This window comes from Nipponia nippon, unplaced genomic scaffold (genome assembly GCF_047370975.1).
Source record: "Nipponia nippon isolate SJK-2023a ecotype South Korea unplaced genomic scaffold, ASM4737097v1 scaffold_3, whole genome shotgun sequence".
Classification (NCBI taxonomy): domain Eukaryota; kingdom Metazoa; phylum Chordata; class Aves; order Pelecaniformes; family Threskiornithidae; genus Nipponia; species Nipponia nippon.
The window spans coordinates 1156099-1182613 of NW_028262347.1; the positions used below are offsets into that span (position 1 = coordinate 1156099).

Here is a 26515-nt window from a genome sequence, read left to right on the forward strand (position 1 = left end):
GCACACAGAAATGTGCACATCTCTTCCCATAAAATGAGACAAAACCCCTTTGTTTTAGCCCGATAAAGAGGCTTTACGGCCAAGCTCACATGGCTAACGTTAGGACTGAGATTCCTGCTCGCCTGAGCAAAAACCAGCTTCTCAATCACGCAACTCAGCAGACGAACTTCTGCAGGAGGCACGGGGCGCAGGTGGGACGCCCAGAGGTACGTCAGCATAAGCCTGTCTAAGTCGGTGCTGCTGCAGACTTTCTCCTCCTTACGCTTTCTCTTTACAGTGGCCCTAGTGCTTATCTGCTCCACGACTGAAACCGGCTGAGCAGTAGCCTAGCAATAAGTAAGACAGAAAAGAAAAAAAAAAAAAAGTGAACAGGTTTTAGCCAGCGCCTCAGGAAATCTGCCACGACACTGTTATTTATCACCGATACTTGAGCAGTTCCCAGATGTCACTGTCCTCCCACCCCAAGCGCTGAATAAACGCGAGAAGGAAGCAGCTCCTGCCACAGTTCGCATGCCTTAAACCTGACAAAACCGAGCACGTTACAGCCCCCATTTACCCGTAGCCATTTACTTTGGGCAGCGTCCCCCCCGTGCCAAGCACGGCTCTGCTGGCCACCCCGCGGCCTCCCCGCCACCGGCACCGGAGCCCAGGGGCCGGGCCCCGCCGCGGGCACGGGGCCCGGGCAGCCGCCCCGGCGGTGCAGGCCGGGGAGGCCCAGGCAGGCCCCGGGGCTGCAGCTGCGGCCCGGGGCGAGCAGGGGGCGGAGGGGTGAAGCTCTGGGGAGCAGCAGCCCCCGGCGGGGCGCAGCAGCGGGGCAGGGTGAGGTGGGTTTAGCGGCGGCCACGTCCCCCCGTGCTTCGGCCGCCGCCGCGTCCCGCGGGGCTCAGCCCGCCCGTCGGCCGCGGCCGCCATGACACCCGGCCCGGGGCCGCTCTGCGCGGCCGGAGCCGTCTCGATGGTGGGGGCGGCGGGCGCGGGACCTCCGGGCCGCCGGGGGGCGCGGCGCGGCGGGGCGGGGCCGGGGGGCGGCGGGGCCGGGCCGGGCGGAGCGGGCGCTGCCATGGACGCGCTGTGCCGGGCCGAGCCCCGGCCCCGCCGGCCCGCCGCCGCCTCCCCGCTGCCCTGGGCCCGCTTCTCCGCCTGGCTGGACTGTGTCTGCGTGGTCACCTTCGACCTGGAGCTGGGCCAGGCCATGGAGGTGCGGGCAAGGGCCGGGCCGGGGCCCGGGCAGGGCCGGGGGGCGGGGGGGGGCTCTGGGCCCGGGCGGGGCCGGGGGGCGTGGGGGGGCTCCGGGCCCGGGCGGGGCCGGGGGGCGTGGGGGGGCTCTGGGCCCGGGCAGGGCCGGGGGGCGTGGGGGGCTCTGGGCCCGGGGAGGGCCGGGGGGCGTGAGGGGGCTCTGGGCCCGGGCGGGGCCGGGGGGCGTGGGGGGGCTCTGGGCCCGGGCGGGGCCGGGTGCTGCGGAGCAGGGGGGGCAGGCAGGGCGTGGGGGAGAAGGGGCTTCGTGTGGGGCAGCGAACAGGCAGGGGAGGGCGGGGGCAAGGCGGAGCTGGGGGGCGAGGGGGGAGGGCGGAGCTGGGGTGAATGGAGGCTGGGAGCAGGCGGGGGGGGGGCAGAGCAGGCAAAGGCGGGGTGTGGGGAAGGGGAAGGGCCCTGTGTGGGGGAAGAGAGGGCAGAATTAGTGCGGGGGACAGGCAGGGGTGGGTGAGGCGGGGGGCAGCTGGGCTCCCCCGCCCTCTGGGGTAGGGCTGGGGTGGGGGGAGGCGGTGTATGTGCAGGGCAGGAGCGGGCAGGGGGGCTGGGGGACGCGCAGGACAGGGCCTGGGCGTGCAGGGCAGCCCGGGGTGCCTGTGTGCGTCTGTAGGGGCTGGGAAAGGGGGCGGCTGAGGGGGGCAGGGGGCTGCAGAACAGCCGAGGAGGGGGAGCAGGCTGCGAAGGGAGGAGGGTGGTGGGGTTGGGGAGTGGGGGTAGGGGTGAATCTTCCTCGGAAATACAGATCTGGTGTGGGGGTCAGCAGGCACCGAGGAGGGGCTGAGGTGGATGCCGCAGGACAGCGACAGGGAAGGAGTCGGGAGCTGGGTGGGAAGTGGGGAGCGATGGGGAGATAACGGGGCGCAGTGGGGGGGGCTGAGGCAGCTCTCTCAGCCCGAGGACCCGCAGTGTCGGGGGCTTCCCAGGAGGTCTGATAGCTGTGGGGGTGGTTGGGGGTCAGAGAGGATGAACTGGGAGTGAAAGGGTTGGAACAGTTTTTCCCTGTTCCCTGGAAGATTGTGCTGTTTGCCTCTGAAAGAGGATTTGAAGGGAGTCGGATACCTAAGGCTTGTAACGTGACTGAAAGCAAGAGCTGGTCGGTGTTCTAAGGAAACGCAACGTAAGGGGAGCAGGTATCTCTGGATTATGCTGAACCTAAGGCGTTATCTCAAATTCCTTGATATTTATTGAGTAATTGTGGGAAGTCCTCCTCGCTTTGCCTTTGTGTAAGGAGGTTAACGCTTTTTCAGAGGATTGAGACTTTCCGTTTTTAAACTCATGCTGAAGCTTCTGAAAGGAATGGAGAGTGGTAGAGATGAAGTTAGCCTATTGCTGCTCTGTTTTCTTAAATACTTGACTATGTTTCTTTCCATGAAGCCTGAAAATAAATAAAAAAATCTGCTGTAGACCTGAGTTTCACATGCTCTATACTCTTTCCTGCAAAACCAGACCCGATATACCCCGGAAAGGATATGAGTACGGGGATAATAACTAGCATTTACAATTTAATGCGTCATAGGAGTGTTTTAATATGTAGCTACAAAGGTGCTTTCTTAGTGCTTTTACTACCTGTGTAGCATTATAAGGAGGGGACTTTGCGATCAGCGTATGCAGTAATATGGTTAATCCCTGGAAAGGTATTTTTTATTCTTTTTCTTTGTTTCCTCCTTTTTCCTCCTTTGCCTATATAAGTACTGACGGGAAAAATGTTTCTCCTGTGGCGTAAATGACCAAGAAGACTGGGAACATCTCAGCATCCGGACTGAGTGATGACAGAACCCCACCGTCGCTTTTCCTTTGGCTTGTCCATTGTGGATTTCTGTCTCTGAGCGAAGGGTTTGGGCAAGGAACAGGGGTCTGTGTTGGGTAAGACGCCCAGAAAGGAAGCCAGGCGGAGGAGATCTGTGTGATAAAGATCCCATGTTCCATTCTTGATGGGGTTGGGAAAATAAAAAAGCTCAAGCTGTTACTGCCTTACAGGGGAATTCCAAGTAAAATTATTTCAAAATTTTTAAAAAGTGTAAATGTCACTATTGCCGGTAGTCAAACGGTGTCATTATCTTCCTGCTTATTCCCTGTTTCCATCTGTTGCCTTGGTTGTTTTCGATTGGGTCCAGATCCTGTGGCTTGTCTCCAAGCAGGCTGAGTTCTGCAGCTGAGAAGAGGGAATTTTATGATTTGGGCTCACGACTGCAAGCTTCTGGGTTAAAAAAATGCGTCTGTGGCACCCAGCCCTGTGGGACTTCAGTCCTGGCTGAGTTTGCACGGGAAGTTTGCCATAGACATTACCAGATCCGTGTAGCTGACGGAGATTAGATCTTGACAGAGCTCTCTGTGGTTTTGTGGATGTACGTACATCCCTCTAAAGAGTGATTTATGCACAGAGGCTGTTTGCGCACCCAAGGATTACACAGAGCGACAGGCTGCAAATACTTGGAGTAACTTGCGCTACCTCACACGCTCACAGCAAAGTGAGTCAGAAGGAAGGGAAGCCTCCTGCTCTGGAGGTTGCACCATACTTTTGCATCATCTCTGTAAATCGGTGCGTGAAGCTGCATGCATCCCTCGTCCAACCTTAGGATGTCCCCTGCAGTTCTCCCTTGGGAGCAGGCCTGTCTCAGTCAGGGTTTCTGGGCCGAAACCTTGTCGTCCTTTCCTGAAGACTACTTTTTCCTGAGTACAGGATTCTTTCCGGACAAAACATCTCTTTTCTTCCCTTGCTGCCCAAATCTACGTGGAAGCCGCGTCCTTGAAGCCCGCTTGGTGTATGTTGTCTGCCCTTCAGCGACGCTGAGTAGGAAGGCAGAATTACGCCTGGAATGGGGTGGGCTCTGTGGATTCAACTTTGCAGCCAAAAGCTTGTTCAGGGTCTGCTCAGGTTTCTGAATAGTGCGTGACTTGTGTTCTGTGCGGTCTCGCAGTACAGATACACCATCGGCCTGAAATTCAGTGAGTCCCGCTCTGCTGCTATTTAAATATACAGTAGAAAAGGTGTTACAAAGGAAAACATAGGTTAATGCAGAAATTAGGTATAATTACTGTTTCTGACTCATCCACCCATTTACATTTCTGCAAATAGTCAACTACAGCCAGCAGAAATACCAGGGAGAGAGAAGACGCGTTTCTGAGACGATCCTCTCCGGCTCGCAGTCCGCGTCCTGCAGGAGCAGCCCTCCCCACCAGCCGTTTGCCGTCCGACCCCGCAAGGGCTCCGACTTCTCTGGTGCCGCTGTCATAGAAACGCTGGAAATTCATCCCCGTGGTTCTGAAATATCCCTTTTCACAGCGGCGCTGGCTCCTCCCTCCTCGAGCTTTTCCAAACACAGGCACTTTGTGAAGCTGGGTTACTTCAGAGTCACCAGAAGTCATTTTCTGGGATGTTCTCCGTGTTGCTATGACGGCAGCAGAGTACTTGGCACCCGTGCCGAGATCAACAGCAAAGCTTTACTGCAAGGATCTGTTTTCAACAACATGTGTCACCTCCACGCTTGCTAAGTCACTATTGATGGGGGAGAGCGCTACACCGCAAGTTATGACATCATTTAAGCCCTTTGGGGCTACTTCTGAGATATCCAGAGACTCTGACAAATAAAAAGTTCCTTTTTGTTTACTGTCGTCTTGCTTTGGGAAAGTTCCAGTGACTGGGATTCTTACTATTTTAGATTGGGGTTTTAATCTTGTAAGTATTTAGCGATTTCCTCCCCACCTCAAGCGCAGAAGTACATGTCAGACTGTTAAACTGAAGGGGAAGCCAAGATGCAGCAGATAAGGCCTATTTTTCAAAAACATGTTATCTGAATTTTTGGGTCCGTCTGTGCTTCTGTGTTCGGTCAGAAGCATTTGAGCCTGATCTTTTTTCTTTTTTTTTTTTTCTTTTTTCCCCCCAAAATGCTGAGCACGCATCTCCAAGTGGAACATACGCTTAGCATATCTTAAACTCGGACCCACAAAGCAGCTAGGAGCCATCACTATCCACTTCTGGTCTGATTTGCTTGCAGGAAGATCCCCCCCGAAAAGGCAGCAGGAGAATTAGAAGTCTGTCTTGACTCTTGAACTTAAGTTTAGATCATCGGCAAGCACTGCAGAAAGCGCGATGCTGCGACGTTCCTGAGCTTCTTGATGAATCAGCGTCGGATGTCCAGGTCTCCGTTCCTGGTCTCCCCATTATTACATGGGAATCAACAAAATGACTGTTTGTATGGTCATTACCTTAGTCACAACCGCAAGAATTTATTCAGTCGCCTAATGCAAGAGTATAGCAAGCAGGGAAGCGTGCCTCCTCCTGTGGCGTAGTCGTAACGCATCCCTTCGTGCTGCGGTGTCTAAAAAGCCGTCGTTCTCTGGTCGTGCCTTGGTGTGCTGCCTCATCGCTGTAGCTTGCATGCGATAATTTTGCTCCTTTATTTTTGTAGCTTTCATCTTTCAGAGAAGCTTTCACCGAAGGCTAATCAGTGTAATTTTTAATTGTTGATTTGGCTCACCCGCTGAAGCTGATTAGATGACCTTGCCAAGGAATCAGTGGGGAATTGTTAGAGCGAAGCGAGCTAGCTCAGTGAACTGCCAGCGCTCTGGCGTGCTGCCACCCTCGCTATTTATAGACTTGTAAGAAGAGTCAAGCGCTGAAGAGGGCTCCTGATTTGAGTACCAGATGACTCGCACGCTGACCCGAAGCAGAGTTACTGCCCGCGAGCTGCAGAGGTCTGATGAGCAGATCTCCATTTTTCAAGTCACTCAGTGCTCGTTTCTTTCTCATCCGCTTATTTAAAGCTGCCTGCAATTTCTGCATTTCCTGATCAGTAAGTGCTATAAAGGCTGTGTACTTTGCTTCTACAGATTTGTAAGTACTTCGGTTTCTATCCTCTGCCCAGTGACATGTGAAGCTCACGGTCGCTGTCGCTGTGTCATTTCTCACTTCTCGGTGTGATTGTTTCTGTAGGGGATCAGGCTGGGGGATCTTGCTTGCGGTTCTGCCCTCAGCCCTGGCCTGAGAAGTCTTGCATCGAGAGTCTTGCATTCCCTTTTGCTGGGTTACAGTAAATGCAGAAAGAGCGTTATCAGCATTTACGTCGTTCAGCTGCAAAGCTAGAGTCTTTAACTAGATGCTTTAAAATTCTTGAGGATCTATCTTATCTGAAGTGCTCGATGATAAACTGGGTGTAACACAGTTCAGCTGTCACTGGTATGCTGACAAAGCGTGAATCCTCAAGCCTGGGCCAGACCCACCTCTTTCTGTAGAAAATAAACCTTGGCTTGCCTTTCTAACAACAGATCAAATCAGGCAGGCTAAACCAGAGCTCCAAATCCTCTCAGACTTCTCCTGCTGCCCATTTTCTGCTTTTTGGTCACTGTCAACAGCGTCTTCAGCTGACCAGTCACTCAGGACTGTTAAATAAACGTTTTCACCCTGGAGGCAAGGACATGTACCCAAGCCTGTGTCTAACACCAGGCTTCGTATTGTTTGGTGTACGTAGGATATATTGTTTTCTAATCTCTTCATACAGTAGAACCTCTGTCCAGACTATCGTTGTCTCCCTCCTGGTTACCGCTGCATCCTTTCTGCTGCCCTTGAGGACAGTATCTTTGCAGAATGCTGCTGCAAAGGGTGCTTCCCCAGCCGCGGCTGTTGGCGCTCTCTGCGCCCTCCTCCAGCGGCTCTTCTTTCCATACCTCATCGCACCTATGCATAGCTTCATTTTTAAAGCCATTCTTGGTCTGTCATAGAGTCACAGAATCGTTTAGGTTGGAAAAGACCTTTAAGATCATCAAGTGCCTACTGTCTGTCTGCTCATTTCGCTGCTGTGAAATCTCTGTTTACCTCTCAGCAGCTCATGATGCCAGCCTCCCTCACTCCTTCAGAATATTTGGTGCGTTTAGTGAATTGTAGGTGACTTTTTAGCAAGATTTAAAAAAAATCGAAATAAAAAGTGACCCTCCTCCACACAACAATTAGTAATACACAAAGTCCAAAACTTCCTACATAGGACATTATTTTGGGCAATTTTTAAACTTGTATTTAGGTGCAAAATTGAACATTAATGCTTTCCAGGCTCGGAGAGTAAGTATACGTTAACATAATTTCAAGCATGGGAATAGTCCTCTCCTGCCTGCTGTAGAGACGAGAGATGTTTGCCCATCAGTAGTCTGTACAGAGAAGTTACCAGCTGGGTGGTGGGGCTGTTTGCCCACCGAGCTATCCACTCTCAAGTTAAAATCCAGGTAAAATATAAGCTATTCGGTCTGTCTCCACATCTGCTAGAATAAACACAGATTCTGTGGCAAGTTCAGTGCAGTGGGCTGTTGACAGTCAGATTTTAAATGGGCAGGCGTACCTTTTTGTAGGATGTCGCTTTGGGTGAAATAAGGCACGTATTGTACGGGAGCAATGGTTACAGATCTATGTAGAAGTCCCGGGGGAAGAGTGACTTACTGACTCTTGTCTCTTTTGCAGTTGGTGTATCCTTATGACTTTAGACTAACAGAGAAAGAGGTAGTAACTATGTTTTTTTCTTTTTTTTTTCCCTGGTTTTAAAGACACTGAGCAGCGGTGATGGAGGTTTTCTTACTGTGTGTTTTTGTTTGTTGCAGAAAACTAGTATCTGCTACTTGTCCTTCCCAGACTCCTACTCAGGTAGGTGGCATCTGCTGGCCTTGCCTGCAGCCCGCGGGATGGTTCGTGGCCGTTATGAAAGAAATGGGTTCGTGATGGAAAGAGTGAGTCATTGCCTCTAATGCAGCAGAGACCGATGGGCTGTATCTTCTCGAACAGTGATACCAAGGAGCACCCAGCCCTGCGGTCTGAGCAAAGAGGCTTCTTGCCATTTTCATCGCTCTCTGGACGTAGAATCTGTGATCTCGTGGGTGACGGGACAATTTCTTGATAAGCTTGCACACTCATGCTTCACCCGTGCCAATAAAATATAAAAAAAGTGACGAAGGGTAGGTTCCCTGAGGTTTGCAGCTGTCGACTGTCAGCATTTCTGTGTTTGTGAGTGAAGGGAAATAGATGGGGAGAGGATGCTTTCACAGCAGAAGTATTCCCAGAGCTTATATTTATACATCAGAAAGGTGGCAATAAGAAATAAGCACGTTAATTCATCCCAGTACCTGTTTCTTTAAGACTGGGTCGTGGCTGTTAGTTTTCTACAGCTTTGCCCAGTTTAGTTTTAAATGTTTTTAAGGATGTACTTTCACTAGTTTCTCAGAGCTTAGTGAACACTCGGGCTAAATATCCCTTTTAGTAAAGGAAATTATTTACTAATAGTAATATCTTCATAACACACACACCAGTCTTTACTCTTCTTCGGAGCATAGCATCTGCAAACGGTGGGAAGGAAGTATGTCCTCTTACCCCGTTGTAGCGCCTTAGTCTGTTCAGCTGTGGTTTTTCTTTGGTGAGCTTGGTCTGTTTAACTCTTTCCTCATAACTGACCTCTCTGTATGTACTCAGCCCCAGTCCTTCGGCCCATCCAACCGATGCAACCTCCTGAGGACTTCTTGCTGCTTTTTTTCCTGCTGTACGAAGCACGCCCGGGGGGTCAGCAGTATCCTGCCACCTGGGAGGTGCCCAGCTGCCGTGCTTGTCTAGGCCATTTGCTAGAACTGTTGTGCAGGGGGTTGTCGTTCAAACTGGTGTTTGTGTGGTCTCGATTGAGGCCGCTTGTAGGGCTTGCAGTAGGGTGGGTAAGAAGTGGTGGCTGCAGCTACTCAGGACAGATGATACCGGCCAATGTCGGTGACTTTCCCAGCAACGGCCTGGCAAGGTTTAGCTTGATGATACCAGTTCTTGGGTTCAGCTGTGTGCTCTTCCTGTCCTGCACTGGGTTTTCTTTATGCTGTTACTCTCCATTTTCAATTTTGGAGTTCCTTGTAAATCTGCATCCCTGTTTTTGTCAGCATTTCTGATTTAAGCCATTTCCAGCTTTCTCTTTCCTGTTACTTCCTGAGCGTTTGTGATCTTCTCTGTCTCAGGTGGCCTGGGGGATACTCAATTTAGCTTCCGCCTTCGTCAGTCTGGGGGACAGAGGACCGCTCATTACGAGGACGATGGCGAGTACAATAGAGAAGCACCCCTGACGCTGCAGGTCAGTTGCGTTTCAGCGCGCTATGTATACCTGCTAAGCAGACAGTAGTGTTGTTGGGTTAAAAGCCAAATTTGCTTTGGATTTGTTTTCTGTACATAAAATACTCATTTTCTATGGCCATGGGAATAGTCAGGAAAGGAGGCTTTCAGCACAGGGACTTACTTCCACGTTAAGACTCAGAGGGCTGTGTTGAGAATCCCAGCTACGCTGAGAGATGGAACTGAATCGGGGGACCCCGAGTTAGAGCAACGGTCATGCCGAGCTACAGCGAAAAGATAGAACGGTGGCACGCAGGTGACATCCAACAGAGTGCATGGTTACCTGAGCACGTTTCCACAAGGCAAGACAAGAATATCCTTGTCTGTGGTAAATTAGATGTTTACCTCTTTTGTTGAGGGATGACGGTTCTTTTCATTTATGGCAGGATCTGTGTATATAAAAACATCCGGAATAATTGGCGTGCCACAAATCCACGCTTTGGCTTGCTATACGCGGGCTGGTTTAGCCATGCCCAAGCACTAATGTCAGGGGTGTCTGTTAGCTGTGGTTTTTCCGTCAGTGAGCTGTCTGTCCATTTCATGCAGAGAAAGGGATGTGCTGGGCGCTGTCGCTTCTTTTAATTGAGCAGATGGCCATCAGATCGACTTGTCCTTTTCTGCTTTCTCCTTTGAGATGATGCTTCCTGTGCATGTGCCTTTTTAACACTTCTGCAATCTTTTTGTGATATGCAATCCAGAAATGGATTGCTCGTTTGAGAGGGAGTAGGAGGATTTCTTTTCCTAAATTCTGGTCTAGAGCTTTTTCAGCTTGCATACGTCTTTACTGCTTTGCAGCAACTGGACACTGCCTCACAGATTCACCTAGCTTTAAAGAAGTAAGGGAAGTAAAACTGCCAAAGTAGTGGATTCTGTTGTGGAAAAATAATATTTGGAAAGAGAAAGGTGCCTTAAACTGTGGGGCTTCAAAAAATTACATTAAGGATGGTCTTTGTGTTCACCATTGATAACTGGCCTTCCTCCTTCTTGTCCGTGGGAAGGCATAGTGTGTTTGAAATGACCACTGGGGATTTGTATTAAATCTGTTAGTTTTCATGGGTGCTATGAAGGAAGCATCATTCAGCTTTGTGCTTCGTCCTGAGCATCTCAGGGGAGCCCTCATCGCTCTCTGCAACTGCCTGAAAGGAGGCTGGAGCCGGGGGGGTCGGTCTCTGCTCCCCAGGAACAAGCGATGGGACGAGAGGGAACGGCCTCAAGCTGCGCCAGGGCAGGTTTGGGTTGGATATTAGGGAAAATCCCTTCACGGAGAGAGTGGTCAGGCCCTGGCCCAGGCTGCCCAGGGCAGGGGCTGAGTCCCCATCCCTGGAGGGATTTCAAAGCTGGGTAGACGTGGTGCTTGGGGACATGGTTTAGTGGTGGCCTTGGCAGTGCTGGGTTAACGGTTGGACTCGATGATCTTAAAGGTCTTTGCCAACCTTAACGATTCTGTGATTCTGTGAAAGTTTGACTGGTACTGCCTTAAAAGCCTGACTAAAGAGGAGCGCAGTGGGTACAGTAGAGGACATCTCCTCCTCTCGGAAGATGATGTATTCCTTCCTCGACAGTGCATTATCTGCTAGCTGGCACAGAGAACTGACAGTCAGAGCCGTCAGTGGCAGCACAGGGTGCCAGGATGAGCTCAGTGGGTTGCCGCAGCGCTCCTATTAGTGGACGCCTCAATTAACCCTTTAGATGATGGCCCTGAAGGTGCTGCGGAAAGGGGCTAGTGAAAGGTGCTACCTGGAGGCTGCCGTTTTCTGTGAATTTAGTTGTTTGTGTCTCCTCTCAATCTTCCCATTTGGCAAACTCTCCCAGATGGCTGAGCATGGATAACTTTGGTAAATAGGAGGGAGCGCAGTAATCGCATCATAGCAGGAGCGAGGTGTGTTGTTTGGGCAGCGCCTGGGGGAGTTTGGTGATAGCAGCCATCGGTTTCTCAGTAACAGCGTTGTTGGTCTCTCTTGCAGCGGGAGTCAGCTCATTATTTCGGTTATGTATACTTCAGGCAAGTCAAGGACAGCTCGATGAAGAGAGGTTATTTTCAGAAGGTGAGTACTGAAACCAGATAGCTTGCTACTCTCAACTGGTACGTAGCTGTAAAAAGGCACCTATCCATAGCTGTAAAATAGCACCACTTCCTACGTGACACCCACGGTGTTTCTGCAGGAAACAGCAAAGGTCACGGAGAACAGGAATATGTGGAAAGTGTAATTCCAAACAAACCTGGATGCGTTGCCATGGTGCGTTAATCACATGAGCAGTGGCCTGCTGTCTGAATCATGAGATCCTGAAGTACTCAAACATTTGCTTCAGTATGTACTCTAGTGTCAGAGATAGTGAGAGGATATCCTTCGTTATTGCGGTCTGTGCTGGTTATACCTTAACCCTACTCTTATTATTGCTTTAGTCTTTCTTCTTCCTAGCAGCCATCTGGGAATGGATTTCCTGCTGGGCTGATTGCTTCGAACTAGCAGCGGTGACACTGCTGTACCTCACCAGCCTTGCCTCTTACCATAAATTCCTTTGACACAGACGCTGGAAACAATAATATAAACTGCATGTTTATTTCAGCATAAAAATGCAAAGGGCTTTGTATTATTCAGACAGATAGTTATGGTCACTGTCTGAAGGAGGGGGAAATTTCAGACTTCTAGAGAAGGAAAATATTTTACTTTGATCCTAAGATCCATTTTTCCTCATGGATCCATGGAATTACTCTTTCAGTAGTGTATTTTCACATCAAAAGATAAAATGCCGTCCTCTCAGCCAAATGAGCTTTGAATACCTGCTCTTCGAAGAGCAATGTTTCATAGTGGTGGTAAATGGAGTCAAATCCAGTTGGCGGCCAGTCATGAGTGGTGTTCCCCAGGGCTCAGTGTTGGGGCTGGTCCTGTTCAACATCTTCAGTGATGGTCTGGACGAGGGGATGGAGGGCACCCTCAGTCAGTTTGCAGGGGACACCCAGTTGGGCGGGAGCGTTGATCTGCTGGAGGGTAGGAAAGGCCCTGCAGAGGGCCCTGGCCAGGCTGGGGCGATGGGCCCAGGCACTGGGTGAGGGTCAGCAAGGCTCAGGGCCGGGTCCTGCACTGGGGGCACAACAGCCCCAGGCACCGCTGCAGGCGTGGGGAGGAGCGGCTGGGAGCTGCCCGGCGGGAAAGGGCCTGGGGGTGGTGGTCGACAGCCGCCTGAACATGAGCCAGCAGTGTGCTCAGGTGGCCAAGAGGGCCAGTGGCATCCTGGCCTGTATCAGGAACAGTGTGGCCAGCAGGAGCAGGGAGGTGATGGTGCCCCTGTGCTGGGCACTGGTGAGGCCGCCCCTCGAATGCTGTGCTCAGCGCTGGGCCCCTCACCCCAAGGCGGCCATGGAGGGGCTGGAGCGTGGCCAGAGCAGGGCAGCGAGGCTGGGGCAGGGGCTGGAGCCCAAGGCTGGGGAGGAGCGGCTGGGGGAGCTGGGGGGGCTCAGCCTGGAGAAGAGGAGGCTGAGGGGAGCCCTCATCGCTCTCTGCAACTGCCTGAAAGGAGGCTGGAGCCGGGGGGGTCGGTCTCTTCTCCCCAGGAACAAGCGATGGGACGAGAGGGAACGGCCTCAAGCTGCGCCAGGGCAGGTTTAGGTTAGACATTAGGAAAAACTTCTTCACTGAGAGGGTGGTCAAGCATTGGCCCAGGCTGCCCAGGGAAGTGGTTGAGTCTCCATCCCTGGAGGGATTTAAAAGAAGGGTAGATGTGGTGCTCGAGGACATGGTATAGATGGACTTGGCAGTGATAGGTTAATGGTTGGACTCGATGATCTTAAGGGTCTTTTCCAACCTTAACGATTCTGTGATTCTATGATAGTAGATCAGCCTGGTGACTTGCTGGAAGGTGGGGACGCCATTCTGCCCCAGCAGTTACTTGGCCTGCTGTGCTTTCTCTCCCCCACCTCTAGGCAGTGACATGCAGTTTCTTTCAAAGAGACGTGCTAATACAGAAATGAGTTTTTTCATCTCCACTAAAGCAGTGGATTGATCACTCAAAAAGTTGGAGGATTAGAGAAGCTGGATAACATGGGGACCTGATGAACAGATATTTATACCAGGCTAATCTGCTTGCTCTTTGGTAGACTTACAGAAGTAGTGGGCACGTTGGATTCCTCAGTGAAGTATACTGTCATGTTTGCCATTTGAAATAAAAAACCCATCCAAAGTTTTGGGTTGGAAAGGAGGTGTTTAAATGATGCAGAAATTTTCACTGGATCCTAATTAATATATTCATTAGTGATTAGAGGAAGAGAATAATCAGCATCGTAATGAAAACCCCCAGTGGAACTGAGTTGGAAAAGTTGTAAAAAATAGTGATACATTTCATAAAGAAGCATTAGAAAGAAGCCAAAACACCAACAAAAACAGGCATTGCTGGAAACAAATCAGCACTATTTCAAGTCGCTTTGTTTCTTCTTCCCCAGAATTCCTTTATTTTGTTTATCTACCTAATTTCAGTTTCAGTGGCCTGCTCCTTTGCAGTTCTCCCTCTGAAATGGTTGGTTTGGTAGATTTGAACCTATCGGCAATTTATTTTTGGTTTTCCTCCAGATGATCTTTTGCTAGGTCAGGAGCTCAGCCCCCTCAGTTGTGGTGGCTCCCTGGTAGAAGCTGCCAGCTGTGCTTATTCATCAGACAAAAAACTCCTTGCCTGTGTGGGTACCCAGGGTCTCCCAAAGCCTGAGGGCCCAACAACTGGGTAGCTAGCAAGAATTCCACCAGGGAAAGTGCTGCTTTTGAGCTCTTTCACGTTTTTGATGTTGGTTTTTAAGTGTAGCTGTCTAGTAAGCAGTGTAAGTATGTGCAGTGCTAGGAATGATGATGTCAGGGGGTCTCTGACTCCTAAATGTACCTTTTTTCAGTCTTTGGTGCTGGTGTCACGCCTTCCATATGTGAACTTGTTCCAGTCGTTGCTGCAGCTGATTGCTCCGGAATACTTTGACAAGCTGGAGCCGTGCCTGGAGGCAGGTGAGCAGTCAGATCGAGGAGGGAGGGTTTGCACATTGAAATCTTTTAGAGGTTTTATCAGGAGGTCCCTGAAAGACAGCTGAAATGTTCCAAATTAGTTCATTCTGGAACCAATTCCAACAGGGAAAAACTTCCATCCAAGTGGTTGGCTTGTCAAAATTATAAACAGCTGTAAAGGATGCATTAATGGGAAATGTCTGACAACCTTAATAGATGATGCTGTCAGTATTGCATGCAATGTACTCCCAGAGAGCGGAAAAAACTGCTAATGCTACATCTCTGTCTAGGTCTTTATTGCACTATTCAACTTAATCGTGATTTATCAACGGTGGAGTACTGCTGGGCCCGCGCTGGGCACAGTGGTGCAGGCGAAGTCTGGTGTCTGACCTAAACTTGCACAATTGTTTGATATGGTGTTTGTTTGCAACTAGCCAGGGGGACGCGTGAGCTAGAACGAGCGATAATTAAATTGGCAGAACTCACAGGACCAGCTGAATTAGCTGTATTGACCTTCAGATTAAACTTTTTTCTTTACCTGTGTCCCTGCAGTGTGCAATGAGATTGATCAGTGGCCGCCTCCTGCACCAGGACAGACGCTGAACCTTCCGGTGATGGGAGTTGTCATTCAGGTACTCGTTGCTGATGATCTGTACTCGGCAGCAGACTGAGGCAAACTGGGAAGTGGAACAAGTATTCCCTTTTCTTCTGGATGTTAGAATTGCTGTTTGCCCTCAATTCTTTCCCTTTATTCCTAACCTCTGTACGATTAGAACTGATAATTGAGGAAGCTTTCTCGCGTGGATGGTTGTTAGGGAAGAAAGGAAGGTGTGCGTGCATGCTGACTGGTTCCATCTCCCTGGATAATCTGTCTGCTCTGTTTGTAATCTAGGTGAGAATCCCATCAAGGGTGGATAAGCCAGGATCAAGCCCAGTGAAGCAGTTCAATCAAGAGGTGAGATGAAGTGTGGCATGACACAAGCAATGATGAGCTGAATCTAGACTACTAAGGAAGGAGGGTGGAGAGGAACTGGAACTCTTTCAGCCTTATCCCATTTGAAACCACTTTGGCCTGGGATTAATGTGCTTTCAGCTACCCATCTGGTTCAAACTGCACGCTGTCGTGCCTGTGTCTTTCAAAACAGGACTCTCTGCGCAGAATTTGTGTGCTCCAAGTTACGTATGTGCATTGTTCTCACAGTTTTTGTTCACCTTGCCTTTCCTGGGAATTCATGCGTAGGTGGGTCTCCACGAGACCCTGCCTTAGTCTTCTGTGTTGTTTTGCAGCGTTTGCTGTCTGAGCATCTTTACTGCTTTTATTCAGCTTTGATTTTGATTCTTGTTCGTTTGATTTTTTTTTTTTTCCCCCCTTTTTCTCTCCCTTGAATAATGTTGTCATAGTTCACAACTTTTGGTGCCCGTATTACCAACCCTTATTGTCTCTATCTGTATCTTAAGCTATGCGTTGCGCCAGAGGGAACTCTAGAAAATAAAGGAGCAGACACGAGAAGTCTTTCCCATCTTGAAAAGAAGGGATTCTTGGCTATCTTCTAGCAAAGGAAATGCATTTGGACCTTGAATGCTCAATCCAGATCTGTTCCTGGCTCGTATCTCTGAAGTGTTAACCTTGTTCTCTTCTTTTTATTCTTATTGTAGAGGGAGCTGTTTTATGATTGATGTGGTCAGTTTAGATGGCGTTTCAGTCAGGATGCTTCCATTTACTGACAGTTTGGGGTTTGTGTTGTTTTTTTTTTTCCTTCCTCATTTAGAATCTGTTACCAGCCCCACTGGTTCTCCCCAGTATTCATGAACTGGATCTTTTCAGGTGAGAGCCACCATCCCTGCAGCCCTCTCCTCTCCATCTGCTTTCCCCTCTCCCTGCTCCGAGTACCCTATATATTGTAGGCATAGTGAAGATGTCAAACGAGGAATCAAAAATTACTGCTTGGCAGAGTGTCCTTTAGAACACTGGGCTTGCAGAGCTTGTGCAGCGTTTACACCGGTGTGCACTGCCCTTAGCACAACCCCCTGCATCCAGGTTAGAGGAGGGTTTCTTGTCCTGGCCTCAGCTGGTGAGCTGAGCTCTGAAGCGTACGCGTTGTGTGTCTGAACCAAACTTTTCTGTGTTGTAGGTGCTATTCTAATAGACCTACGTCTGCTGTAATCCACATGCATTTTACTTTGCTTAGATGAGAAGACATACTGAGAGGAATATGATCAGCAAGTTGCTTTACATTGCTTAAAGCGTTTCCTTTAAACGTGTAAAATGGTTGAGCAGCAGCGTGTGTAAAGACACGTGGCATTCTGTTGTGGGATACTAAAAATCAGTCCTAGATACCAAGTTCCTGGATAGGCTTACATGTAATAACTGTGTCTGGTCTTTTCTGAACTGCATTTCTAACCTCATTCTTCCTTTCACCGACAGGTGTTTCCAGCCAGTGCTAATTCACATCCAGATGTTATGGGAGCTGATGTTACTAGGAGAGCCAATTGTGGTAATGGCACCATCCCCTACAGTTTCTTCAGAAATGGTTCTGGCACTGACCAGGTAAGGCCTTCAGATTCCGAGGTACAGGTAACTATAATAATAAATTCTGGCAGTTTTTTCTCTTTCAGATCCACTCTTCTGCCGAGTCAATTGTTTTAGGTTTAGTTTGCCTATGAAAGCACGTAAGACAAATAGCATAGCAAGAGTCTTGCTCGTATTCCACCAGTGGTAGAGAAGAGTAAAAGTGAATCTCCCGTGTTGGGAGACCTGATGGTTAGCAGCCCTGAGGAGCTTTGTCTCCCCAGCTTTGAACTCAGCTTTAGCAAAAAAAAAAAAAGCCTGGAACTCCTCCAAAGTGTGAAGTGTTTTGTCCTCTGGCAGGACAAAACACCGCTCTAGGATAGAAACCTGATGTAAACACACGTTCCTGCTCTGTGAAGTTTATGTGGCAACTATTCTGTCTGTCGTTACAGCTGCCTTGCTCCTCTGAGGTACTGTTGTGACTACCGCCCCTATTTTACTATCCACGACAGTGAATTTAAGGAGTATACCACCAGGACGCAAGCTCCGTAAGTAGCCAGTAGACCCTTGCTACCCACTTGCCGCTGTCTGTGTGAAGGAAACCCTGAGGTTAGCATTGTTCTGCTTGTTTTCCTCTCTTTCTAGGCCAAACATCGTTGTGGGAGTCACAAACCCTTTCTTTATCAAAACTCTCCAGCACTGGCCACACATTCTTCGGGTTGGGGAGCTGAGAATGTCAGGTAAGGGTGGAACCAAAGCCCTGTTGTGCTGGTAGACCTTGTTAGAGGCTCGTAGTGAGCTGACGGTTGCAGTGCTAGCCATCATCTTCATTCCTGTGAGAGCTGAGAAACCAAAGGGAAGCCTAGGCTCTGACTCAGTTGATGTGCAGGATGAGCGCAAAGAATGGTGAAGACAAATTGTTGAGAGGATAACTTGCTGTGGTTTTTTTCTGAAAAGGAGAAGTCCTTCCTGGGCAGGAAAGAGAAAATTGAGTAGAGAAGAACAGGGAGGTGGAGAGAGAGACTCTGATTATTGTCTATGGAGCCAAGAAAACCTCTAGGTTGAGGAGTGGGGTTTTTTGCAAGGCCTCCTTAACATGTTCCCGTTCCAAAATTTTAGCAGGAAAGTTAGCAGACGAGAAGACTTATGTGAGGGTGGAGCTGAGGGAGGATACGATTTAAGATGTACGAGTGTAGGACTGGATGTTCTCAAGTGGAAAGTCTCTCACGTGTGTGCTGGGGCTACGAGGGCAGATTCAGAGCCTGAACCAGTCATTTGGTGTCTTTCCACAGGAGACCTGCCCAAGCAAGTTAAGGTGAAGAAGCTAGCTAAACTAAAAACTCTAGACACAAAACCAGGTAAGTCCTGTTGTCAGACATCATTTCGTTTATTTACCCTTCCACGTGGGGGATTTTGCAGGCTTTGCAGGCATGTGAACATTACCTACGTTATTCCTTGTAGCTCAACAAACGGACATTTTGGTGTTACCATCGTCTCGTACTCGATGTGCTACACAGCTCTCTGTAGTGGCATCCCCCATCTAATACAGAAAAACTGTACATCTTTGTTCTGAGATTGAAAAAGCCAATTGAACAAACTATTTTAGTGCCGGGAGAACTTCTGATTTTCTTGAATTTATTTTATATATCATATCTGCTTTTTAGATGCGATGGAAGTCAAAGGAACTTGCTTACCTAGATACAGCTGTCACTTAACTAACTGTTCAGCTCAGGCCTAGCCATAAGCTGACTCCCGTAAGTTATCTCACCATAAGCTTAGCATAAGAAGGTCCTTGAGGTAGTTCAGTGTCCTTTAATCCTGCTGTGAGATCTGGCGGCATTAGCAATTTCATAATTTTTGTAATTATTTTTTTATCATTTTTGTAATTATACGCACACACACAGAGCTGCCAGGGCTCGTGCTAGGAATTTCAGTTCTGTTATCCCTGCGCTATACAATGATATATAATCTACAGCCTCCTCTAGATACGGGGGCAAAGTTGTGTTTTTAACTTCTGGTTTTTCTGTGTGTGGTTTTTTTTTTTTTTTTGTCAATCTAGGAATCTATACTTCTTATAAAACATTTCTTCACAAAGACAAAACCCTGATAAAAAGATTACTAAAGGTAAGCAGTTTCCGCTCCGTCCTACATCCTGTATGTCATTGTGGGAAAAACGTGCCAACAGCTTGGTTTAAACAGGTAAAATTCTCCAAAAGAAACAGACTTTTTACAGTGTGTAATGATTTAGTCAAGTGTCCTTGGACATGTTTACCATGCCAGTTTTAAACTCTTTCACTTAATATTATGCGTTAAATGCTGGCGCTAATGATAACCTAAGTGAGACCGATTGTTATCAAAAAAGGAGTCTGAAAGAACAGATTCTGTGTAGTGAAATGTGAGTGATACGTTCAACTAGAGAGTGGAATGTGTATTTTGGGCGGTACCGTTTTCCAGACTGCTCTGGACTGGTTGCTCATAGCTGCGGCGCTTGCAAATTCTGCGTCTGTCTGCCTAATGGAGAACAGCACCTTTGTGAACGCGCTGCTTGTGCTTGCAGGGGATTCAGCGGAAACGCCCGTCTGAAGTCCAAAGCGCCCTTCTGAGGCGTCACCTCCTGGAGCTCACCCAGAGTTTCATTATTCCCCTGGTGAGTTGAGCCGAGGCTTGTCAGGGTGGTGTAAAGGTGAGGGGAGGCGAGGAGGAGATGCTTGAGGGACAAGTTTGCACTTGCCCTCTTTTATTCACCCGTAGCTGAGCATCTGTAATGGATTCAGGATTTGGCACTCTGTAGAGATGTTTTACTGCGTGGAAAGGAACTAAATGTCTCTTGAACGCAAATTTCAGTAATTAGCATGAAAGTCTGCAGGCTGGCTATTGAGCACACCGTGTGTAAAGACAGAACGCTTTGTTTCCTGCAGTGTAGGAATAGGTGCTCCACGTTGTTTGATTCTAATGCCAACTCTTTGCTCTTTTCAACAGGTAGTCAAAGCGGATATATAGGGAAGGGATGGGAGCCCAAAAAACATTCCAAAACATTCCTCTTGCCCTCTAATGCTGGAATCAACCCCACTGCCAGTCTGAAACCCTCCCTTCTGGCTTTGGGAAGCTTTGCTGCAGAGCTTAAGAGGCCTGTCCACGTGGTGATCACCACCTGAAGGCAGATTTTTGCAGAAAGCGAACGCTTTCTTTCAAGGCCTTCCCTGTCTAGTCCTGCTAGAAAGCTGCTGGTGCTTTTTTGGTGACCGTCCAGTTGGCCAAGTTTGGCTCCTCCACTTTCTTTTCTACATCGTCTTAGGAGGCAGTGCACGGGAGGGCAGAGCATCTTCTCAGGTTCTAGTCCCTCCTGCCAACTTCTTCCCACCCGACCTTTTCTCACATGGCATGCTTAGGATTCTGGCAGCATAGTCGTGTGACCTAGCCCCTGGTGGGAAACAAGCTGCAACACTTAGGCTCGTGTAAAATGCAACTATGAATTAAAAAACCAGAGAGTAGGAGGCTGTTGATTGGGCCTGTGATGCATTGGAGAGGACCGTCACACTCGGTGACCAGGCAAGAGGCTCCTCAGTTGTTGTAACTTCTTTAATTTTTCATTTTAATTTCTTCTTAGGAGCATTATATTGCAAGTCTGATGCCTCTGCAGAGGGCCATTACTCCGTGGAAGGTATGTTCAATTTTCCAATCGCTTCTGCTTTCCTTTGACTGCGGGGATGGGGAATAGTTATGCCATATGCTGATCACACACTCTGATACGCTGGGTGAACTTCCCTCGTTGAAGGAAGAGGGTTATTACTCCTTTGAACAAAAAAAACCCGTTGAAACAAACATTGGGACAGATGCTTCCTGTTTTGCAGCCAGCTCAGCTATTGTGAATCTAATTTGAATTTTACTAGCAAGGCTGGTTAAGATGTTCATGCATTTTTTGTTCTCATAGTTGTTGAGTCTGCCTTGTGCAACCTCTTCCACTGTAAATATTGACCTCGTTTTCCCCTGGTTTCTTTTGAGTGCCATGTAATGTGGTCTTTCTGTTGTGCAGAATCCTCCACAGATTCGTCCTTTCCGTCAGGAAGATTTCATGAAGACCCTTGAGCATGCTGGTCCCCAACTTACCTGTGTACTTAAGGGTGACTGGTTAGGCCTCTACAGGTAAGGTTTTGGTCATTCCTTGCCTTATCCCCTTAACAGCTGGTGCAAGTTACCATCAACATCAAATCCTGAACCAGAGTTGGGAGCAAAAAGGGGGTTTCAGGACAGAGGCTGGTCACCTGCAACTCATGCATGTGAAGAACTGAATAATAATGGTCAGGAAAAGCAGATGCAGGGCAGAATCAGCCCCGTGTTTACGCAGTCTGTTAAATGAGTAGATACCTTCAGGTTTAGAAGCTGTCAACTCTCCACCTTCAGGAACTTAAACTACGTCCTCGCTGCTGGAGAAGAAGGGGACTCATCTCTGACATCAGCTGTGTCATATATTGTCCTCCAGGGAATCTTTCTTTTTGATGTGTCTGGTCCTGGGCAGATGGGGTATAAAGACTTGTAGGTCTTAGGCCAGTAGTGGTTGTGGTACAGCGTTCAGGACAATGGCCGTTTCATTTTTACTGCATGATGGCAGTGCTGTTAGAACATCGAAGGGCCTGCTTTCTCCAGGGTAGAATTTAAGGGAGCATGCAGGAGAGTTCATCCATAGTTTTTGTAAAGGATAACTAGTTATAAATGGGATGGAGAAGACATTTATCACAATATGTGTAGGAAAAAATCCAGAAATCGGATACCCAGTGGGAAGGAAAGTGGGAGATGTACGGATATGGAGAAGGGAAAAAATTCCAGAAAGTGAGCAGAGACACTAATCATGGATTAGTATGTTTTGTTGCTGTGATAAAGTTTGTACCATTTTGTGCTTTAATCTGTTTAGCAGAAAGCAAGCAGTTCCACTCCTTAGGGTGAGGGTGTGGTAGACAGATTTAATTTTGGTTATCTAATATTTTGGAAAAATAGTAACAACCGATGAGCTGTTTCAATACATTGGTTGAGGTTTGCAGGCAACCGATGTATGTGCAGAAGTTTACATGTTCCAGGGTTCTTAACTGTGTGAGGTTTTGTGCATGTACTATTTCTTGGTTCCTAAGTCAAACCCTTAATTAAAAAATAAGTCTGTCTGGATCACAGTGGCGTCTTGAGATGTTGGCTGGGTTTAGGACTCCACGGTGCTGGGGAGAGCGCACAAGAGCAAGACTCCTTCAGGTGTCAAAAAGCAACGCTGCAAACATCAGCTGCGTTCTGCTGGTGAAGTGCTCTCTGCAGGTAGCCTGAGGAAGCAGCTTGAAGAGCGGGCCACTCTTAATAGAGGAAAATGCCGAAATACAGCATCTGAGATATCCCCGCTGTTAATCAGAGAGTTGCAAAGAATGTGCTGCTAAAGCGGCTGCTACTCAGCTCTGTATTGCGCCTTAAACCTTCTCATCTTTTTCCTTCTCTGCTGCCACAACCCTCGTCTTTCAGGTAGTGGCTTTTCAATCCTATTTTGAACTTGATCTGAAGTTCATAATGCTCAGAGATAAAAACAGGTGTTGTGCTGCCCCCTGTTCATTTTCCTGCGTAGCTCAGTCAAACGGAGGTTTATTACTGTACCGCACTGGAGAGGTGTAATTTCGCATCCTTTGACATAGCCTAGATGATACCTTGTTTACGTAGGAGAGATGTAAATCACCAGTTATATGGGACTTAGGTCCATGCTGGCAAATGGTTGAAAGCTTTATGTATCAGGAAAGGAGAGGCATTAAGCAAGATACTGCAGAGGAATGTGAATTTCTTCCCGTGTTGAACCATCCCGGCTATCTTAACTCCAAAGGAAAAGTGGGCCAAGACAAGGCTACAGAAGGGCAAAGAGCACTGCTGCTTGCATTGGCTGAGGCTCGAGCTGGCGCAAAGGAAGGTGGGAGACTGGGGGATTGCCCCTCTCGTCGGTGGCGATCTGCTGAAGCTGCTCAGCTGTATCACGTTAACGCCTGGCAGAAGGGAAGCCTCTGGAGTAGACAAGACACAAAAAGAGCGTGTTAGCTCATAATCAGTTACCATCCCTAACGACACCGTGAATCGGAATGTCTTTTCCTCTCACGTCTGTGGCTGCTGCAGTAGGAAAGGGAACCTGTGTGCAGAGCGGCCAGCGTGCTTCTCTGGATCCCCCTCTGTCCCCTTCTCAGTGTCACCTCTCTTTCTGCAGGCGTTTCTTCAAGTCTCCCAACTTCGATGGCTGGTACCGGCAGAGGCACAAGGAAATGACCCAGAAGCTGGAGGCCCTTCATCTGGAGGCGATCTGTGAAGCGGTATGTTCCAGCTGCAGGTATTAAAACCAACCCCAGACTTCTCAGGCCTGAAACCTGGTTGACGAGGGCACTGCTGCCTTGGACGCTTATTGACGCGTCTCGATTCTGCACGGACGGGTGGGGGACAGTGCCTTGTGCCCTTGGGAATCGCAGCTCTGCCTCGCGCCTGTCGGTGCCCAGGAACGGCAGCGCACGCGGGGGACGAGAACGCGAGCAGCTCAGCTCCCCTGCTTTGTTAGCCACTGCAGGTCCTGCCCCGGCTGCTTCTATCAACTATTTTTCATTCATCAGGCCCTTCCCAAGCCAACAGAGTGCCAGACTGGAAGCGTCATCTGTTGCTGGCTTCCTTAATGCCTAGTGAAAATAGGTAGGATTTGTAGCAGTGACTGCTGGTGCAATTTCTTAAACTGAGCAGCTGCCGGGGTAGTCCCAGGAGCTCTGGCATCCTACCCCGGTGCATCTTCAGCTGCAGCGCTTGCTTCACTGTTCAGCAGTGCAGGTCCTCGAGCACGGTGTGGGGAATGCCAAAGCTGTCTCCTTTTTTAACAGGCCTGACTCTGGCAAATAAATTTAAATTCTGAGCACAGCACAAGATTCACGGTGCTGACTGGAGGATTGCCTGCGTTTTACTGCATCTTTCCTTGATTATTCTCTTGCAGGCAAGAGCTTGATGCTGTCGTGGTCAGAAAAGTGAGGAGAGCTCTGTCTTGCTCATTTAGGCTTAAGCGCTGCAAGCAGAGTTGTGAAAGGGGTTGAGAAGCCTCCTCCTCGCTTTTATTTCAGGCTTTGCTTAGGGGGTATCTCTTTGAGAAAAGCTTCTCTAAAGAAGAAATGTCCCTGAAGAAAGCTGTTCTTTCTCTTTAGAACATTGTGGCCTGGATGAAGGACAAGTCTGAGGTGGAGATTGTAGACCTGGTGCTAAAACTTCGTGAGAAGCTGGTAAGTTTTCCTCCCTTCTTCCTGCACTCGTTCCTTTCTGCCTGTGTCTCTGGGGCAGGGAGAGACCAGGGACACGGCTCACGCTTGTTGCTTAGAAAACTTTGTTCTCCCTGATTTGGAGACCTGGCAAATGGGACAGTCGTGAAACGTTAGTGTTTGTGTAGGAAGGGATTCAAAGTTCTGACTCTCTTCATCTCCCTGAGGCTCAGGTGACAGTTTTCTGTCTGTTGTCTCCTACCCCGAACTAACTAACAAGACAACGTGAAGTTTGCTCAGTCAATGGCGAAGCGGGAGGAGGAACTTTGAAGCTGTTATACGATTCCTCCGTTTCTCTCCTCTCTCTCGCTGTAGGTAAGAGCCAGGTGCCAGCACCTCCCTGTGAAGGAGGAGACTCTGCAGCGGGTGGGCCTGTACATTGAGACCATCATCGGCTCCTTGCCGGAGGATCTGCAGACTGTGCTGCACCACCACTGAGCACGGCGAAGGGACTCTGTTGGAGAAGGAAGGGCCCTCCCACCCTGCTCCGAGCTGTGGGCAGCTGCGGTTGCGTTTGGAAAGGAAACCTCTTCCCTGATCCAGCCAGCATGACCTGATCTGGGCCTTGCTCCATGATCCTCAGCACGTGAGCATGTGGGTCAGAACTGCAGCAGAAATGGGGAACCGCGTGCACCGTTCTCTGTCTACTCCTGCTTTGAGGAGCTGGATTAGGGGACTGTAAATGAGAAACTGTTCCCTGTGTGGCTGTTAGTCGGTCAGAAGGTGACGGCCAGGCTTCCAGCAGCATGTCATAGGCTGTACAAAACGTGCGTCGCCCATATATACACATCCATCCTTGTCTAGTGCTCGGGCTCTCCAAATTTCAATGCCGTCATCCTGCCTGGAGGAAGCAGGACCAGGCCTGTAGAGGGGAGTTGTTTTCAGGACAGCTCCTGATGATAACGACAGAGGCAAGTCCCCCACATACAAATGATGTCAAGAAATTGTCACTGGCCATTCGGCAGCCTGACTCATGCTGGCAAGAGCCTCAGCTGTGATGGGAGTGGGAGGATGAATTGCTGGACGTGGAATGCTGTTGTTTTTCCCCCGAGACAGAGAAGAAGGGCTGATGCATCTGCAAGGAACAGAGCTCTCCAGAGATCACGGCTGGGTGCTGTGTGAATGGGAATAGCTACCGGAGCTCCACCGAGAGGAGCTGGCCTCCAAATGTAATTTATTCTGCTTGAAAAATCAAGTTTGTGTGCTTTAATAACGTACGAGACAGCTGGAGCTCTGCCTTGGGCAATGAGATACCTAATACGGTCAGCCCACTTGCCGATAAAACATGGTGGAGAGCCTGATTTTTACAGCCTGTGTCAGCCTTGCCAAGCGGGAGCTCACAGCGTGGCCCTTGCGTGGGTGCGCGGGCCCCGCTGTGAGAGGTGCGCGCCCGCCCCGTGCTGAGGCCATGGGGAGCAACCTCCAGCTCTCACCACAGCTTGTTCTTACCACAGCCCACCTTCCAGCTCGGTCACGCTGCTCCCGTTCACCTCTTGGGAAAGAGACGTGTGTGTGCTCCTGGGCTGAACGTAGGAGAGACTCGAGGCTCTGCTGCCAGCGTTGGAGGCGGTTGCCCTCTGCCTGAGAGCGCGGTCTTTCTGCCCACTGCCTTGGAAGTGGATTTACTGTAACCCCAGGGTTGATTGCTGCTACCGTAACTGCATTTCACCATCTGCCAGTCTGGCCAGGGCCTGAATGTTTGCCTTAAGAATGGGTTTTAGGATGGGTCTGGCAGCCTGACGCACTCCCGTTCCGTACCAAGCCCCGGAGCGTACCTTTGCACGTGGCAGGAGGGTTTGGCATTTCGGCCGAGACCTGCACAAAGCCCTTGGCAGAGCCCAGCGCTCGTGGGGTGGAAGTTGTGCTGTCTCTGCCGGTTGCTGCACTGCCTCAGGGCTGGGGAGATGCCCGCGAGTCTCAGAGGTGGCTGAACCCTTCCTGCATTTTCCCCCTCCAGAGCCAGGCACGGACAGCGCAGGAACAGCGGGAGGCTGCTCGGTTTCCCACCGCCTCCAGCCTGGAAGCGCCCGAGCGAGGAGACACGGCCATACCTCCCCGTAGGAAGGAATTCTGTACAATACTGCTTCGTGGCAGCCCTGCCTGTACAGTGTACAATCTGTATATAGCGTTCGTGTGTGCGTCCGTGCAATAGCTCTGCAGTGACCGTGGTGGACCGAAGCGCTAATGTATAGTAAAAAATAATAGTTTAAAAAAAAGAAAAAACTAAGCCAAGTTGTCTCCTGTTTTGGGTCTCTCTCAGTAGATTTATGTGTGTAGGAATGGGGTTTCTCTGCAGAGGTGCTGCTGAGCTCAGTCGCTGATGGCCCTCAGCGCGGTGGTTTCTCAGGCTCCGTGAGACGCCTGT

General features: G+C 49.5%; 1 protein-coding gene across 3 annotated transcripts; it reads left to right on the forward strand.

Moving 5' to 3' along the window:
• Positions 1 to 758: 758 nt before the first annotated feature.
• Positions 759 to 26382, forward strand: DENND6B (DENN domain containing 6B). Of its 3 annotated transcripts, XM_087763756.1 has the most exons (21): positions 6309 to 6965; positions 7018 to 7112; positions 7697 to 7735; positions 7834 to 7876; positions 9217 to 9329; positions 11332 to 11412; positions 14244 to 14349; positions 14899 to 14978; positions 15239 to 15301; positions 16116 to 16171; positions 16772 to 16894; positions 17308 to 17403; positions 17501 to 17595; positions 18148 to 18213; positions 18915 to 18979; positions 19413 to 19502; positions 20463 to 20516; positions 20889 to 20998; positions 23073 to 23175; positions 24040 to 24114; positions 24466 to 26382. In XM_087763756.1, the coding sequence occupies exons 1-21, from the start codon at positions 6836 to 6838 to the stop codon at positions 24586 to 24588; spliced, it is 1806 nt and encodes a 601-aa protein (XP_087619882.1). In that variant the 5' UTR covers positions 6309 to 6835; the 3' UTR covers positions 24589 to 26382. The 3 variants fall into 3 exon arrangements, with proteins under 3 accessions (XP_087619881.1, XP_087619880.1, XP_087619882.1); XM_087763755.1 differs by lacking the exons at positions 6309 to 6965; positions 7018 to 7112; positions 24466 to 26382 and adding exons at positions 759 to 1198; positions 23467 to 23542; XM_087763754.1 differs by lacking the exons at positions 6309 to 6965; positions 7018 to 7112 and adding an exon at positions 769 to 1198.
• Positions 26383 to 26515: the final 133 nt, after the last annotated feature.